At 40.7% G+C, this 17,369-nt stretch overlaps 1 protein-coding gene across 3 annotated transcripts; it reads left to right on the plus strand.

Moving 5' to 3' along the window:
* The first annotated feature begins 1,698 nt into the window (after window positions 1-1,698).
* On the plus strand, window positions 1,699-15,887 carry LOC109474817 (WASH complex subunit FAM21-like). Of its 3 annotated transcripts, none has more exons than XM_019775210.1 (34): window positions 1,699-1,811; window positions 2,431-2,601; window positions 2,974-3,066; window positions 3,340-3,411; window positions 3,799-3,867; window positions 4,030-4,203; window positions 4,337-4,430; window positions 4,635-4,711; window positions 4,907-4,975; window positions 5,292-5,387; window positions 5,837-5,945; window positions 6,052-6,153; window positions 6,405-6,511; window positions 6,621-6,708; window positions 6,878-6,937; window positions 7,320-7,369; window positions 7,616-7,727; window positions 7,904-8,055; window positions 8,391-8,606; window positions 8,792-9,025; window positions 9,279-9,364; window positions 9,655-9,823; window positions 9,966-10,130; window positions 10,481-10,603; window positions 10,864-10,992; window positions 11,762-11,891; window positions 12,075-12,148; window positions 12,636-12,713; window positions 13,185-13,310; window positions 13,567-13,749; window positions 14,002-14,353; window positions 14,550-14,593; window positions 14,858-15,056; window positions 15,267-15,887. In XM_019775210.1, the coding sequence occupies exons 1-34, from the start codon at window positions 1,716-1,718 to the stop codon at window positions 15,413-15,415; spliced, it is 4,248 nt and encodes a 1,415-aa protein (XP_019630769.1). In that variant the 5' UTR covers window positions 1,699-1,715; the 3' UTR covers window positions 15,416-15,887. The 3 variants fall into 3 exon arrangements, with proteins under 3 accessions (XP_019630769.1, XP_019630770.1, XP_019630771.1); XM_019775211.1 differs by having other exon boundaries at window positions 9,658-9,823; XM_019775212.1 differs by lacking the exon at window positions 6,878-6,937.
* Window positions 15,888-17,369: the final 1,482 nt, after the last annotated feature.

Genomic DNA, 17,369 nt, shown 5'->3' on the forward strand with positions numbered 1-17,369 from the left:
TATGAAAAGGAACTAATGAAACAAATGTGAATTACTTGTGAGAACGTGGTGATGGATGAACTGAATAAATGCCTTGAAATTAGCAAGAAAATTAAGAATTGCTTCTTATATTCAGTGACTCTTCGACACTAGTAGCACCAAATAAAAAAAATAAGGCTGGACTTGGATGCATTAAAAGTTTGTTATGTCTTTTAATCTTCATTTTGTGTCAGATACAACTTTTGATTCTAATCCTGTCTTGGAGTACATACAGAAAACATGGTGGTATTATGTTTGTGAATTATTATGATGACTGATAAATTGTCACGAAGTGGAGTCATTGCAAAAAGTAGCAAAGTATTAACAGGGTATAATGTCAACATGAATTGATAGTAGTCTTCATGTTTTCTAGTTTGGGTAATGTACAATATTATCGTTGTGTGATATTGTTTATTAACGTGCAGACACATTGGTATTCAGACAGCTGTAAGTTGTTCTGTTTCAAGTTTCTGTTGACTGTAATAGTGGAACAGCATGAAGTAAGCTGTGTGAAAAGTATCAACCTTCACATCAGAGTTTGACCTGACAGTGTCCGTGTGAAATGATTTGATACCACAGAAGATCTTAGTTATGCTCAATTGGAAATAAAACACTCCTCTTGGAAACGACTGCCGGTAGATTCAAGGGCCAGTCAAAAGTAGTATTATCTTATATTAGATGGTACTGCTGCATTGGTCGCTGACACACAAGTAGACATCAAAATGAAGCTGTACATCAGAGAAACACATTCCTATTTCTCAACATGGTCACCACCTCACAACCATAGTCATGTTCTTTCTCCTTTTGAGAGCATGTATAACAGATTTCTAAAACACCACTGGCTGCTCATTCTTAATAGCAGTTTTCACTTCCTCGTCAGTTTCATAATGGAGGCCTCTGAATGCTTCTTTCTTGCGTGAACTATCTTACTGAAAATGGGCCACCCCACCCCTGGAAGCTGCTAGCCTCCTGAATGAAGCTACACTGGCTGGGACAGAGATAGGGACAGATGGGGAGATCAGCTGAGTGAAGACCTGAGTACTGTAGGTGTAGCCACAGCCTGGCAGAGGGCACAGGACACTGATATGAGCTGAACCAACTGGAAGGGGCAGACGAGGATGAGTGAGCTGGAAAGTGCTAAATACCTCAGCTTGTTTTAAATGATAGGAATTTCATATTAATGACACATAACAAAAAGGAACGTTTATGAGAATGCTATTTCAAGTGCTGTAACTCCACAAAGCATTTGAAATAATAAAAAAGTTATGGGTACTGGGTTTGAAATTCTAAAATTTGTGGCAAAAGGCAGTTCAGACCAACTCCCTCACCCTACCCAGGTAAAAATGAGTAACTAAATTTATGATAGCCATGGTGACTTTAACAACCCCATTGATTGTTTATGAAGCAAGTTATATAATATAAGGAGATTAAATTCAACAGGCCTTTTGAACCTCCTTCAAGTTGATTTCCATTTTTTCCCTTGACTATGGGAATAATGTCATTATTCGTAGGAACTGCTCTAAAGAACTTTTGTAATTTTCACCATGTTAACTAACTTGCATTACAAGTATAAAGTCATGCGTGATGCCTGAAGAAGCATGGGATCCTAGAAGAAGTTACGAACCCGAGATTCCTGGTCCGGGTACGAGAGTGCGGGTTTCGGTCATGTGACCTGAGGATCACAAGTTCAATCCAAGATGGCGCCGCCACCTCCCCCACCGCCACCGCCGCCTCCTCCACCCGACTCTACCGGCGCTCCTGTACCGCCACCGCCTCCCAGCCAACCCGGAATGGTAAGGCTACGGAGTAGAGAATCTTAGAAGTCTGTTTTGGGTAACCGATCTTCCTTTGAAACGCAAAAACAGCCCAGAAAACAGGTGCGCTCCTTGCGCCCGGATGTAACATGACATGAACTTTTATGTTTACTTAGCCAGTTCCCTTTCATATAACCCCGCTGCAGAACTCAATGTTTATCCAAAATGTTCAAAATCAAATTAGGTTACTTGTCAACAGATTCGAGCTTGAGCTCGTGTTACAGTAGCATGATGAGATTGCTTTCTTTCTTGGAGAACGTCACAGTTCTGCACTCTACTTTTCCTCACAAAAAGTCGTAAGATTATAACGTTACTGGTATAATTTTATGTTATCAACCTATCGTCACATCATGAAACGTTCTATCTATACACATTACATTATATGTACAATTATTTTGTTAAACCCTACATGCTGGACATGCTCCATAATAATCAAACTTGACCTTTGGCATTGTTTTGCCAGAACCTAGTGTTACCCACATAATCTGATTTAGATGCAAATTATTCATTAACAAGTTAACTTTAACAGCTTTTTGATTTTTGCTGTCCACAAGAACACAGGCCACAAAGAACATTTAAGTTTACACCTGCATTCCAGACCAATGGCCCAACAGCCACAGCACCTGGTCAGTCCAATGGCCCAGTGACGGCTGAAGCCAGCATGAATGGGTCAGACCCAACCCCTACTGGACCATCCTGGGAGAGACCCTGGACACTGGACGAGCTTAGGACAGGAAGCACCAACTGGTCACTGGCATCCGATGCAGGTGTATGTATCTTTTCTTCATGTTGTTGTGTAGTTTCTACCTCTAGTACAGTTACGAAGGTTAACAATCATTTGCGGTCATTTTCAACATAACGTGACAGTTTTTTCAAATTGCAGTATTATAATATCAGCAGGACTAGCAAAACCAGGCAAAAATGGCAAAGTTAACCAGGTCCTATAAAACTGACATGCAACAGAAATAAAGATGATTTATGACTCTTATGGAATAAGTAATGTGGCAAATAAAGGTCAACTACTAGTGTTAAAGATCTTAATAGAATTGAGACATTTTACTTGTGTTTCTTTGATACTGTTTTGTATTATATCATTATCAAGATTATATATTTGATATCAGAGTTGTTGATTATTTTGCAGCTTCTGTTGCATCTAAGAGAGTTCTCACAGCGGATGATCTCCAGAACACACGAGATGGGGAAACAAGTAGACGGCCTGATGCATGAGATGAAGGTTTGTCACTTTGTACTTTAACAGTTGGTCTTTAAACCAATACTCTGACATATGTCTTGAAACTTCTAGTTGCTTGAATGTAGACAGTGTCGTGGCTTAAACAATGCAAGGGGAAGGTAGAAACATATGTTGATAGTAAACTTTTGATCCAACTGGTGGATGTCCCATGGTAGATTTATTAAGATGCATTTTTCAGGTCGGCAGACATATGTGACCTAGCAGAATTATGTTAATGAAACTGTTACAATATAAACATGATTTCTTTGCTTTCAGGCCACAGACACCAGGGTCCACAATGTCTTCAACAGCTTCCTAATGCTGGCCAACACTCAGTTTGTAGAAAATGTACATATTTTTAACTTAAACTTAAGTTAAAGGGGGTTTAAAAGCTACATATGAAACCTTTTGGCCACACTGACCTGATTTTCTTGATGACACCCCAAAACTGATGTGAGCAAGTACCAACAAAAGCACGTGTACTGTATGTCCGATACAAGATGATGACCTATCTTTAAATCTAGGCAATTATGATGGTTGTAATAAATGAATACTCTTAACAACGTATAACAAACAATAGATTCTTTCTTCTTTTAATTTATGCAAGTGTCTCATATGTACATGTAGTATCTGTCTTACCTCTCCTGTCTAACGTTAAAGCTGCTAAATGTTTTGGTAGCAAAGTATGATTTGTTAAATGCTGAACAAAAATCTAACGTTGACTTTTCCCTGCAGCGTGTGTATGACGAAGATGTCAGTGAAGACAAAAACAAGAGTGAGAATGAAGAGAAGAAGACAGATCAGGTGTGTGACTGAGTCAGTGACTTCGGAGGTCCATTGCAGGACTAGATTGTTCCAATTTACTTGCATGAAGTTCATGAACCTGCATATACTGATGATAACATTATTTAGAGATGTCACAATGATAGAAAGTGTTGATAGAAAGAAAGTCTTACAACCTTCCAGGAAAAGACCAGAGAGCAGAGAGAAGCTGAGCTGATCCCCAAAGTGGCAGAGGCACTGGGGTACGGACTGAGTGTGATTGACAATGCATTTGAGACCCTCGACATCAAGGCTGGGCAGTCCGACTCTGAAGATGAGGAAACTGGTTACAAAGCAGAACCCATCCTGGAAGCCAAGGTACAGTTGTCATTTAATTTGTATGGATACATTGAACATTAATTTTTGCTAATACATTGTAATAGTAGGTGGTCTGTGTTCCACTGGTTCCCAAAGACATTACTGGTATTAAGACCCTCTTCTTGTTCCTCAGGACCCGTACGTGCACCGCCCCCTCCCCTGTATCATCGGTTCTCAGGCATTCATAGAAGACGATGAGGTCGGACTTGGAGATGTCGCCAGCGAGGGTAATGGTCATTTCATAAATTTTACATTTATTTTAGCTGTGTTGATAGAAGTCATTATAAAACAAGTTTGAACTGTAATTTCAAACACAAGCCTAAATTTTCGACTGTACAACCTTTGTCAAGGAATGGTCAGTTGCTAATATTTATTTGAATAGTGCATTAGACTTCCATTACTGCCAGTAGGTAATGGTTATTTTGTTCCAGATGAAGAGCTTGCCAGTGACCATGGCAGTGTCAGTGAGTCTGAGAGTGAAAAGGACATGTCTGGTTCTGACTCAGAGGTGAGCTGTGCCAACAATCTAAAACCACATCTACATGTAGTTGCTGAAAATCTGCTAACCTGTCTCAGTCCAACATTCCTACATGTAACTCTGGTTACAAAAAAGTTAGTACACGCTTCAGGAACATTATATATATTCTGTTATTTACTGACATTGATAGTTCCAGTTGACAAGACATGTATGCTACATTTACAGTCTTCTGGGTCTGAAGAGGAAGAGAGTGGGTCAGAAGAGGGAGTCAAACATGGAAAGAGCAGGGCAAAAGTAAGTACTATGTAGCAATATAGCGACTTGGCTTTGGATCTAACACACACACCTCCCATCTGATGCTATTACACACTGTTGTCAGGTTAATAAACATGATTAACATAACAATCGTTGCTCTGTTCCTTCTAAAGCCACATTGGCTCTTGGACACCACATTCAGTCTGTGGTTTGTGATGGATTTCAGACTTACTTCTGATTTCTCTTGAATGGCAATATTTGTCACTAATAAATGCATTCCATCCTCAGTTGTACAGTTGATGTTTATCATGACAGTTGTGGTTGATCAGTCCATCATTTTACTCTAATTCTACAGAAGGTTGACAGTGATGAGGAAGAAGGTGAATTATTTGGTGCACCATCAGATGAGGAGGAGTCTGGGGAGGAAGAGGAGGAGGGAGATCAACCTCAGGTAATCCTCAATGGTCACTGTCATTCTGCTCTTATGTCGAAATGTATGGATGCACTTAAGATCCACATCCCAGGTACATGGTAGTGGGAGACAAGTCATATAGTGGATAATAGGGTTTTGACAGTAGAGTTCTGAGTTTACATTGTGCATTACTGAAAAGTTTAAGAATGTTTTTGGTATGTTTTTGGTACAGATTGATTTGGGGCTTTAAGCTTACTTCCGTGAATGCTTCCACGTTCATGAAAATCTTGCAAGTCCCTGACGTGTACCATTGATTGTGTGCCCCATGGCTTGGACTTCCAAATTTTTTTTAAATTTATTCTTCAGTTGAAGAACACTCCTTTTGTCTACATTCAACAAAAGCCATCTTTCTACTCCCTCCCCAACACTTTAACATGTAATTGGAATAACCCAGAGGGATGTAACTTCTACTGGGTTTCCTCCTCCAGAAGGCTGGAGGTTTTGCCGCTGAGCTGGCCTCCAGGATTGGCGGAGCTCCTATACCTCAGCCAGAGTCTGACGAGGACAACTGGGAAGAAGAAAAGAAGACAAAGAAAGGTCAGTGCTACAGTGATACATTTCTCGACTTGTATTGCACAGTGATTGACCGAGTGGCAAGTTGTGTTGTTTTCTAACATTGTGTGTTGATGTTTATGTCCTACAGAGGAGAAGAGGGAGAGGACAGAGTCTACTTCCAGTAAAGGCTCGAAGACAGGGAAAAAGGAGAAGAAGTCAAAGTCAAAGAAGAGAACAAAGACTAAAGAAGGTAAGTGTCATCCTTGCCTTGCACCCTTTCCTGTCACCTGCCACATTTTCTTATATCAACAGAGTTAGACAAAGAATTATATGTAATATAACAAGCATATCTGTACATTTCCATCATTGGTAACCTGTGATCACTTAACTAGATCTGGATAAAAACATCCTGCTTTTGTAAGCAAATGCTAATCTCTAATACTCAATTCTTTTGTTTTTGATTTTCCGTTAATAATTTGTACTTAACTTGTTTTGTTGCAGAAGATGACCTGTTTGGTCCTCCTCCAATGGAAGAGGAAGAGGATTCACCATTTGGTGGGAAGGGACTGTTCAGTGGAGGGGGAGGGCTTTTTGATGACGAGCCTTCGGTATGTCACCAGTCATGTCAGAAATGATGTATGATTAAAGCACTGATGTGATTACCCAGGGGAATTGTTGAGTTTCTGCTGTAATTCAGTTCATATGTTTGTGCCCTAGGGTGGTGGCAAAGGTTTGTTTGATGATGATGCACCAAGTGCAGAGCCAGAGGCAGAACCAGAACCAGAGCCTACTCAGACCAAGAAAGGTACATTTTTGTCAACCTATCAACATTACACTTGTATACTACCCCAGCTTGAATTTTGCCCCTGAATATAATGGCATGGTGTATATTGGTTTGAGTTGGATCAGTGAGTGGATGATTATTAAGCTGATTTGTACATGTAATTGCTGATGATAATTTTGCCACCCCTCAGAGGCCGCCAGAACCAGAAGTGGGAGAAAGTTGCCTGCAGGCGCAGTGTCGTTATTTCAAGGTGCATGCTACAATCAGACAGTCAATCCGCATGCATGTTTCATGCACAGCTTGATTGTTTTCTCCTTTCTACTCACCCTGCAGGTTACATGCTGAATAGGTTCTGTACCAGGTCACCTTTTTCTTAAGTGCACTTAGCATGTTGATTAAGTTTTGAATGTGATATGATTTTTACAGAGCAGTAGAAGTAGAAGTAGTGTGTTGCACTTTGAACACTAAAAAACTATGTTTACTTTCTCGACACATAAGTTGCAGTGTGCTAGTGCTGTGTCTCAGTCTTCTTTTCCTTCACCTGTGTGCTGCTGTCACTAATGTCACATTGATTGATAGCCTTAGGATGCCTACTAATGCTGTTTTGATTCATTGAATGTTTCTACACTAAGGTGGAGATGATGACCTGTTTGCATCTAGTCCTCCTAAGGAGACCAAACAGGTAAGAAGAGATAGAGCTGTTTTCTGTATTTAATTTCCACTCTCTATACTAGGGTGGGAAAGTGCCATAAAATGTGAAGTGATAGGGGTTACTATGATACATTTGTTTTGTTTGTACTATGAATCACAGATGTCATGTTGTTGCCATACAGCTATGCTTCTGAAGGACAGCATTTTCACAAAGTGTAACTCACCACATACAATGTATTTTGGATAACTCAGTAATACTATGTAAATGTTCCCCCAGCCTAGTGTGCCAAAGGCTGCCAGCAGTGGTGGTCTGTTTGAGGCAGAAGATGATGATGAAGACCTCTTCTCAATGGGTGGTGCAACTAAGCCACCTCCTCTCAAGAAAGAAGGTTGGTGACAGTCAATGATAACATTTTATAGTTATCTTCTTGCACCAAGTATTTGTTTAGCTTGGACAAATTCTTCATGAAAATAACAATGATGACAATTTTTACCATTTCCATCTTCTCATGTTGTATTATAATTTATATGTTGTACAATGTTGTATTTCTGTTCTTTTGTCCAGAGTCCAAACCGAAGCCTAAGGCAGGGTTTGACTTGTTTGGTGAGGATGATGAAGAGGAGGAGGGGGAGGGAGGGGGGCTGTTTGGAGGGGCACCAGCTGCCAAGCCTGCTGCACCAGAACAGAAGAAACAGGAGGAAGCGCCCCAGAAAAAGGTATGCTTTGATAACATAAATGTAAATGTTTTTACACAGGTATATACTATGTCTAAACTGTACTTGCTATGACTGAGCCAAGGATCAGTAGTGATGTAGAATGTATTAGTTATTTTCATCCGGTACTGATCACAAGTTTGTGGCTATACCAACAATTTTTTTTGGTCCGTAAAGTCTGAAAATTTTAGCTGCAATGTTTATGTGTGTTGAATGGTTATCATTGTGTGTCTCCTGTGCCCAGCCACACATTTACATAGCTTGCAGTCCATATAATGTTTGTAGTTTTGTGGTGCATATCATCTGAAAACAGGACTTTTTTTTCTACATTTTCCCAGCTGCCACCTGGTGCAGTGTCCATGTTTGGTACGGGAACCAATCCTCTAGCTTCAGCCATTGCTGCCAGGAGGAAATATAGTTCTGACGAAGAAGAGTCAGATAAGGAACAAGAAGAAGAAAAAGTAGAAACACAACAGGAAAAGAAGCCAGAGACATCCAGGCAAGAGGAGGAACCAAAGAAGAGTCTGTTTCAGCCACCTCCCCTTGAAGATCAGGTTCTTGAACTATTCACAATGCATTAACTTGTTATATCATCATGAATGAAAAACAGGCGTGCTCAAGTGAAATTTCTTTCTGTAATCAATTTGACATGTTCTTAGTGAAACAACTTTATTTTGCGTCCCACAAATAGAGGCTGAATCATAAAACTAATGACTTACTGTTCCACTCTCCTGACTAGCCCAAACCCAAGTCTGGCGGGTTGTTTGATGATGATGATGATGATGACCTGTTTGGCAGTGTCCCTGCCAAGAAAGCGTCAGTCAAGTCGCCGGCTGTCACGCAGACTAAGTCCCAGCCTAAGAAGCCTGCAGCCGGGCTGTCGTTGTTTTCAGACGAAGAGGAATCAGGTGATCTGTTCGGTGGTTCTGCTCCAGCGGTAAAGGAACCAGAGAAGAGGCCAGACTCAAAAGAGGTTCGTCTCATGAGCATTTCCAGAACACGAGATATCAAACCTAAAGTTCCACTGCAATACTGTGGAGAGCCACCGGGGGCCCCCCAAATCTTATCACCTTCAGTTTTTGTTATACTCTGCCAACACACCAAATATCCACCAACTTGCTGTTCAGGATGCACACACATACACACACAGCCCTGAAAATATAACCTTTTGACAAAGGTAATAATTGCATACATTCTAAATGTACGTTATCATTATGTCTCTGTAGACTGCAGATACCAAGACTGGAAAGTCCAGTCTGTTTGAGGATGAAGGAGACGACTTGTTTAGTGCTGGTGTCAAAGCAAACAACAGGTACAGGGAATTGCACTTTACCATTTTTTTTGGTCCCAGCAATCAAACTGTATCTTTGACCAAATTAGTTGCAATTTGGAGTTTTACAGCAGGTAAAAAGTAGTGCTGTGTGAAGTAACAAACTTCTGAGTAATGTACATTCAGTGTTCTCTGATACAACATGAAAATTTTATATGTGTATTAACATACCATGCAAATTGTTGATACTAGTACTAAAATGCCTTTAATTTGTACCTTTGTGTACTTAACTTCAAGCTTGCTTTGATTTTAGTCATACTCATTCTTACTAGTAGGAAGAAGCCACCAGGAGGTGTGGACCTTTTTGGAGGGGCTGATGTATTTGGCAGAGATAAAGTAGGAAAGACGGAGGTGGATGAATCAAAAACAGCCCTGCCTAAACCCAAGCAGATCAGCATGTTCGATGAAGATGAGAAAGATGATGATTCAGCTTCCACCAAGGTGTGTTCGAGTTTTAAATGTTTTGTACACAGGACTGAATTAGTGGTGAGGAAATGGCTTGCTTCAAGTTTAAGAATATATTTATTATTATTATATTTATATAATATTACATAGTTTAATCCAGTCCAATTTTTTGTTTCAGAGCCAGGAGTCCTTTGGCAAAGCCTCGCTTGCTTCCAGTGACAGCGGCGGCCGATCCTCAACCACTCCTGCCGAGAAGCCAGCTGGTCCCCTGGGGCTGTTTGGTGATGATGTTGAAGCAGATGGCGGACTCTTCTCCTCACCTGCAGCCAACAAGGACACCAAGGTCAGGTCAAGGGCAGTGACTCAGTTCTTTTGTAGTTTGATAAAAAGAAGTAAATATAATGAGATGGCTGGCTTGAAAGTTCCTCTGTGTTGGTAGAAGTCATTCTGAAACAGGTTTGAATTGTACGGCAATTTCCAACACAAAATAGTAAACATGCCTAAATTTTGGACTGTTTATCACCAGTCTTTGTCAAGCTATGAGAAATCTAGAAATGGTAATTGGAGTGTGAGACACGTGAGTCAGACAGTTCAATGTCGTTGTATTTTGTATGATGTGAACCTTGCATCCAAGCACTTCTAGCCTCTCTTGTTTTATTTACTGGACATTGAATTATGACTATTTTTTGACAGACAAAAAAGCAAGACAAGCCTGCCAAACAGGCGAAGAGTCTGTTTGCTGACGAGGATGTGCTGTTTGGGGGACAGGAGGAGACGCCTGATGTGGACCTCTTCAGCTCCTCAAGCTCGTCCAAGGTATTTTTTTACATTTTGTTCTCTTCAGGAAGCCTTTAGGAGCCTGGGAACATGTCAGGTTAGGTCAGATCTGTCCATTTTTGGGTGAGATATTATTCTAAGAGCATCTGTCATCTCAAGCGGTTCACTGTTTGTGTGCTGACTGATGTATTGCAAGTTTATCAGGGCTTGAGTTACAACATTCATGTGCCACTGTCTGTGTGTAAAATTTGAGATGATACAATGCAGGGTTGATAAACATACTGCATCCCTCCCACCAGCCTGCACCAAAGCATGACCCAGAGGAGAAGCCTGCTGCCCAACCTGCTAAACCTGCCGGGGGAGGCATGTTTGGGGAGGAGGATGAGGAGGAGGACTTTTTCTCCTCAAAACCATCAGCAGAGAAACAGGTAGGGGAGGATGACAAGCCGAGGCCACTTGTTGTTGTGGGTGGAGAAACCACTTTGAGTCAATTTACATTGATATCTGTGTTGCATGTATGTTTACCATATTTTCTTTCTTAAATACACTTTTTTAGAACTTTTTGTGCCCCGGCTCAGATTGGGGTTGCATACTCTATAAGGGTTGTTCACATCAGAAGCACTGCAGAACTTTGCAGGGATCAAAATATGCAATTTGCAAATTATTAGATTGCAGAAAAATGAAATCACTTGCACTTATGCAGGCTATATATAATATATATATATATAGAATACAACACGGGGTATTCCGTATCGCCCGAGGTATCGGCCCGACCGCGGGTCGGATCGGCCTCCGACTCGCGGGAGGGCCGGGACCGAGATGAGCCAAAATGCAAGATGAGCCAAGATGAGCCAAAAGTTGATGCTACTTGTCCCTAAAATGTAACAACATCAATTCCAACGTCCGGAATTGCATTCGAATTTTCGAAAGGGGCACACGCGGTTAGGGCGAAACGCATTCGAATCGTTCTATGGAACATTTGGAAGGGCCGGGCCGTACGCGTTAAGAACCCCCGGGCCGTACCGCTAGTTATCACATGGGCCGGAACACCCGTATCGAACGTAATCGCGGCCCAGGTAGGACATAAATATATATATATACTAGTAGTAGGTATCGGGTAGTAGGAATCATATACTATATTGCAGAAAACAAAACCAAAAAAAATCAGCCCCTGATGTAGGATATTGTGTAACACAGGCTACCACACCTTCTCCTGAGGAGAAGAAGCCAAAGAAACTGGCTGGAGCCGTGTCCATGTTTGGTGGCATCGACCCTGCAGCACTGCTGAAGAAAAAAGTGCCTGCTGAGAAGAAGGAAGCTGCATCTGGTGAGGAACAGTTTGTCTTTGGGTTACAACAGTATCCAAGGATTCAACATATCTTTTCTTAGTTTCACATCAGTTACTACATATTTTACTGTGTTCATGTGTTGACGACCTCTCTATCTTTATCAAGGCAAACTTAACTTAACAAACTAAACTCTGGTCTTATTTCTAATATGGTCCTAACAGACCCACTTCTTGGTGAGCAGCCATCTCCTTCTCCAACTTCTGAAGAGTCTTCACCAGTAGTTCAAGAGGAAAAGGTGAGTACCAGCTGTGGAAAAGGAAGCACATATCTTAATAGTTTCCTGTTGTTTTTCAAAGCAATGATTAGATGTTTCATTTGGCTTGATGTTGTAATGTACATGTACTAACATGGCTTGAAATAGATTTTTCTGCATACTTGCACCTATAACACAAATTATCCACAGAAAAGTCAATGTGTTTAAGTTTGAACTTTAGTTCAAACTAGAAACTGTTTAAAAACATCTACGTAAGGCATTTCAGTAACTATGAGTATAGTAAACAAGTTTAGAAATATTTTCACAGCTCCATTCTTGCCTGTACTAACGTGCATAATTATGGAGGTGCTGTTTCAAGCCCTGAGCAACTATATAGGTGAAAAGTTATATGCAGTTGTGGTGTTTGAAGTGCCATCATCATGTACTGTGGATGTGAAGTGTGTGATATGTCATGGCTTCCTTGGTTCTCCTGCATGTTGTTTGTGCTGCCTGTTGTTCTGCTGTTCAGCCTGTCAAGCCTGAAGGGTTCAAGTCTGTGAAGCCTCCTAAAGGGAGGCAGGCATCCTCGGCTATTGGCAAACTGCAGGTACAGTACATTACAAGACCTTTTTTTTGCTTTATGTTTTTTTAAACCCACGTATGTGTATTTAGGATGTATGTAATACTGCTAGTATATTGAACTTGTGCAACTGTATATTCATGGACTTGGAAGGACCTCAGTCATATAACCTGTATCTTTGTCTAACCCTGACCTCTTCCCTCATGATCTCAATGAAAAGCAGTAAGATGGCTGCTTTGGGCATGTCATGAATAAACAAATTGTTAAGAGTTAAGATGCACATAAAGTTTGGTTTTGTAGTAGTAGTACTAGTAGTCCAGGTTTGTTAGTCATCTAAAGGCACCATGCACTCTTAAAATGTAAACAGAACATTCACAATAGGTACCGGTACTACTGCCAGTGCCCTTTACCCTCAGTACATACTATTATGATATACCTGTTTTTCTGGAGACATTTAATGTAATATTGACAACATTGTATAACGTTATGTGTTTACAGGCCAGTCTTGCCATAAACCCCAGTGCCATGCTGCCAGGTGCAGCCCCACCTGTGAAAGAACCAGAGTCTGTACCTGTCTCCTTTGACCAGCCCATGCAGACAAAGACTCTAGAGAGCTTGAGCAAGGTGACTATTCTAGAGTCTTATCCGGTTCTGGATATGTGAGGACTTATAAACCAGAACAGAACTAGCATGGTTCTAGACAAAGCATAGGTACTGCAACATTCTACTTTCCATTTCTTTACCAGTGGTTTTCTTTAGTATACTGTATGAGCACCACTGGTTGTATGCTTGATACGCATGTTATTTATTCTTGTGCTATTTCCAATAAAAGTTTTGTTACCGTGATGGATGTGTTATTGAATTCTATGCTGCCTTGCAGGATCGTGCCAAAATCCAGACCAAGCGAAGACTGCCGTCCAGGAGAGGTCGAAGGGCAGGCGCAGGTCAGCAGAGGGACAGTACGACATCCCCGGACTCCCCTTCCGACCTCAGCTCTGCCCTCCCGCAACCAACTGGACCTCCAAGCCTGTTTGAAAATGAGGGAGAATCTACTACAGCCAAGGTAAACTAGTTCATATGTGGAGATAGAGATACAATTGAAAGTGCTTTTATATACTACCTCTGTTAGACTGATTACAAGCAGATATGCAGTACCAACACTGTAAAGACTTGACATGATCCCAGAATGTCTGAAACTCTTATTGTGACGGTGCCAAAAGCAGGAAACGATGGATTGCTCTTAAGCAAAATTGATGTCACTAACTAGTAACTATTTCTGAACATGACAGATTATGGACATTCCCTTGTTCTGTAGGACACTCCTGCTGTATCTGTGGGAGGCAGCAAGGATGAGACAGATGACATGGATGACATCTTCGGTAGTTCCAAAAAATTAGCAAAGCCAGCATCGTCAAAAGCCTCGTTAGATGAAGACCTCTTTGGATCAGCCCCGGCAGCAAGTATTACAAAAGGAAGTTTAGAAGGTGACGACTTATTTTCATCAGTCTCAACAAGAACTCCACCACCACTGAGTGCTAACAATACAAGTGCTGAGGCTGACTTGTTTTCAGCGGCCAAAACTCAACCTGTTCAAGAGAAAAAGAGCAGTGACCTGTCAACAGGCAATGATGATGACCTGTTCTCAGCACAGTCCAGTAAATCTACAGGTAAGAAAGCCAGGAAAGGGTAGTGAGTATTGCCCTGAGAAAGGTAGCACCAGGACTACTGAAATTTGCAAGTCTGATCTGTAGTATTCATGCCACAAATCTAGTATGCAATCTCCAACATGTGTTATTACATGCATGTATGAAGCTACAGATGTAGTAATTATTGATTTATTCCATTTTCATTATTTTTGTACAGTCACAGCGCCCAAGAAAACTGGAAAACTGGGAGAGATGCCAGAGGTACTGTAACAGTTATCACTACATGTATTTTTATCATATATATTGAATGACTTAAATTCCCAGTACTGCAGTGACTGTATAATGATATGTGCACCTTACTTAAGGTGTACTTGTATGTGTATGGATCAAATATTTTAGGATATCAAGAATTAATGATTGCACGTGCAAAACTTGAAGACAGCCACATTTGTAAATTGCTTGTCTGATTATGAAATCATGCCAGTCATAATAGTTAATAGGAGGTTACATTTCGTTTGTCCCCAGGATGACATCTTTGCTACTGAAGCAGCCAGCACCAGTACAAAGCCAAAGAAATACAAGGCGGTAACCCCAGAGAGCAGCCTGTTTTCTGATGACACAAACATCTTTGCTGATATTCCTGCTACCAAACCCAAGGAGAAGAAGAAAAAGACAACCAAGGCCACAACCAAGACCAAAGGTCTGTTCAAGGATGAGCTTGTGGGTAAGTACACCTTTCTTTTTAAAGCCTTGAACCAAAAGATTATTCCTTTCCTGATAAATTAATTACTTTCTAACTAGAGTTTGGCAATCTCATCGCTTCATTAAATATTTAGCGCTTTTGTACATTTTCCACAAGTGGCTTCAACATTTACCTACGCATCTGGATGTTTGTTTGTTTTATTTGTTTGTTCGATATATTTTCTTTTCCCAGATGACATATTTGCAGAGGCAGGCAGTAATGTGTCCAAGAAGGCCAAATCCAAGAAAAAGCCAGCAAAGAAGACAGAGCCTCAAGGAGACATCTTTGATGATGATACAACAGATATTTTTGCAGATCCCCTCAATGTGATGAAGAAATAGTAGCAACAGGCTGTGTCAGTTTTATGTTTTAAAAGCATATGTAAATAATTCCTTAGAAATACCAAGTTTGACGAGATAACTTGATAACTTTATACAATTATAAATCATCAACCCTTTTTGTGTCAGCAGATTGTGTCCAATATGGTTAATAAAGAGAGTTTTTGCTCATGACATTGCTATAATAATTTATGCTGCTGGATTTCATTTTTCATTATAATGATAATTACTTATGTGCATGTCATGTCTAATGTTTTCCTCGCAATCATGCTCAATCAAACATGGCTGATTTCTTTTGCATTTATAATACAATATTTTCACATTGAACTTCAAACCTTTGCAATGTTAGCTCTGTTTATACAATCTGGTCATATGATCTGGGTTAAGCCAATGTTACTACCAGTATTTAATACATCAAATCAGGCAATCTCTAATTGTGATTGATATGAACAAAATAAAAGAGCCATGCACTTCATCATGCTAGATGTCATTTGAAGCATTTTTGTGTGAAATGACTTCTACATTGAGCACATTAAAGGGCCACCTGTAGTAGAGAAGTCTGTTGTTAGTCCCAGTATGTTAAGAATTATCAATATGGTACCCAGATGCTGTGTGATTGATGTGTACTGATGTGCAAATTAGACAAGGCCATTTATCTGAAGGTGCTGTTGGTCTTTGAAACTGAAAGCCTAGCATACATGTAACTGACTCCCTGTGGGTTTATGTTCAGCACACCTTTTTTACCCAGGTCAGTAGCAAATAAGAAACATGAAAAAAATGACCCAAATATCTAAAATGTAGCTGTATATGTCATTCACGTTAAGATTTTATTCAGGGGAATATTTTCAGTTTTGCGCCCACAAATACATATCTACACCAAAGGAGTTTGCACAATGTCAGTTGGGGAAGAAGCCGAGTACTGGTAGTAGCTAAGCATCGCTTCAGACGACACCTATCGGTTAGCTTTACAACTGCAAGTTGCATGTCGCATATGTTGGGAATGGGGTAAATTTGTCATTTTAGAGGAGAACGCATGGATATATGTTCATATTGCACCGTGCCAAAAGTAACATAGTATATTATTTGTCAAAACAGATTTGATTTTCATTACCTTTACGTGTGGTTGCGTAATGATTTTCAGTTTTAGCCAAACTGCCACCAATGTTGCTTCATGGGAATTTGAAAAGCTACCTCAGAACGAGGTAACCCACGTTCTTTCTCTTTGCCGATCCGCCATCATGGGTTTCGCCAACGTTTGGTACTCTCATCCCAGAAAGTACGGCCCTGGCTCCAGATACTGGTAAGAACGGCACATTTAGGTACCAAAATGGACACTACATACTAAGGAATCACATGGTATCCGTTTTCTGCAGCCGTTTAGGTGTTAAGTCGATTTATCACCCGCCAAAGATAGAGGCATTTGGGCCGGGGGCGCGCGCCCCAACCGGTTGTCCTCTCATCCTTCCGTAAGATGTGGGAGGGGGGCATTACGCAAAAATTCAGCAAACTATAGTTGGCAAACCGTTCGCAACTGTATTCTTTCACGTGTTTGAAATGGATTTTGTGGTACCAGTCACACTACCAATTGGCGTTAATATTGTGTTTGTGCGGAAAATATGTCTCATAAAAAGATCGTGTGAAAATTTTTATCCAGGCACGCCGTGGACTCGTTTTGTAAGCTGCAAGGTAGAAAAGAAATTATACTAGTAGTCGTGCTTGCTGTTACGCGAAGAAATCAGAATATAATACTCATAGGCCGTACTGGAAGATAATAGTAATGTTTTTGCAATTTGAAAACTTTATCATGTCATGTTTTTGTCTTAATCCACAGCCGGGTGTGCAGTAACCATCATGGTATCATCCGCAAGTACGGCCTGAACATGTGCAGACAGTGCTTCAGGCAGTATGCCAACGACATTGGCTTCAAGAAGGTAAGAAAAATTGATAAATGCGGATA

The sequence above is a fragment of the Branchiostoma belcheri genome, unplaced genomic scaffold, assembly GCF_001625305.1.
Source record: "Branchiostoma belcheri isolate BF01 breed outbred unplaced genomic scaffold, Haploidv18h27 scaffold32, whole genome shotgun sequence".
Taxonomy (NCBI): Eukaryota; Metazoa; Chordata; class Leptocardii; order Amphioxiformes; family Branchiostomatidae; genus Branchiostoma; species Branchiostoma belcheri.

Excerpts from the sequence above, each read along its gene's own strand:
- LOC109474817 (XM_019775210.1), top strand. The coding sequence starts at position 1,716 with ATGGCGCCGCCACCTCCCCCACCGCCACCGCCGCCTCCTCCACCCGAC. Across the intron at positions 5,946-6,051 it reads AGAAAAGAAGACAAAGAAAG|AGGAGAAGAGGGAGAGGACA; the intron begins GTCAGTGCTACA and ends TATGTCCTACAG. Across the intron at positions 6,709-6,877 it reads GCCTACTCAGACCAAGAAAG|AGGCCGCCAGAACCAGAAGT; the intron begins GTACATTTTTGT and ends GCCACCCCTCAG.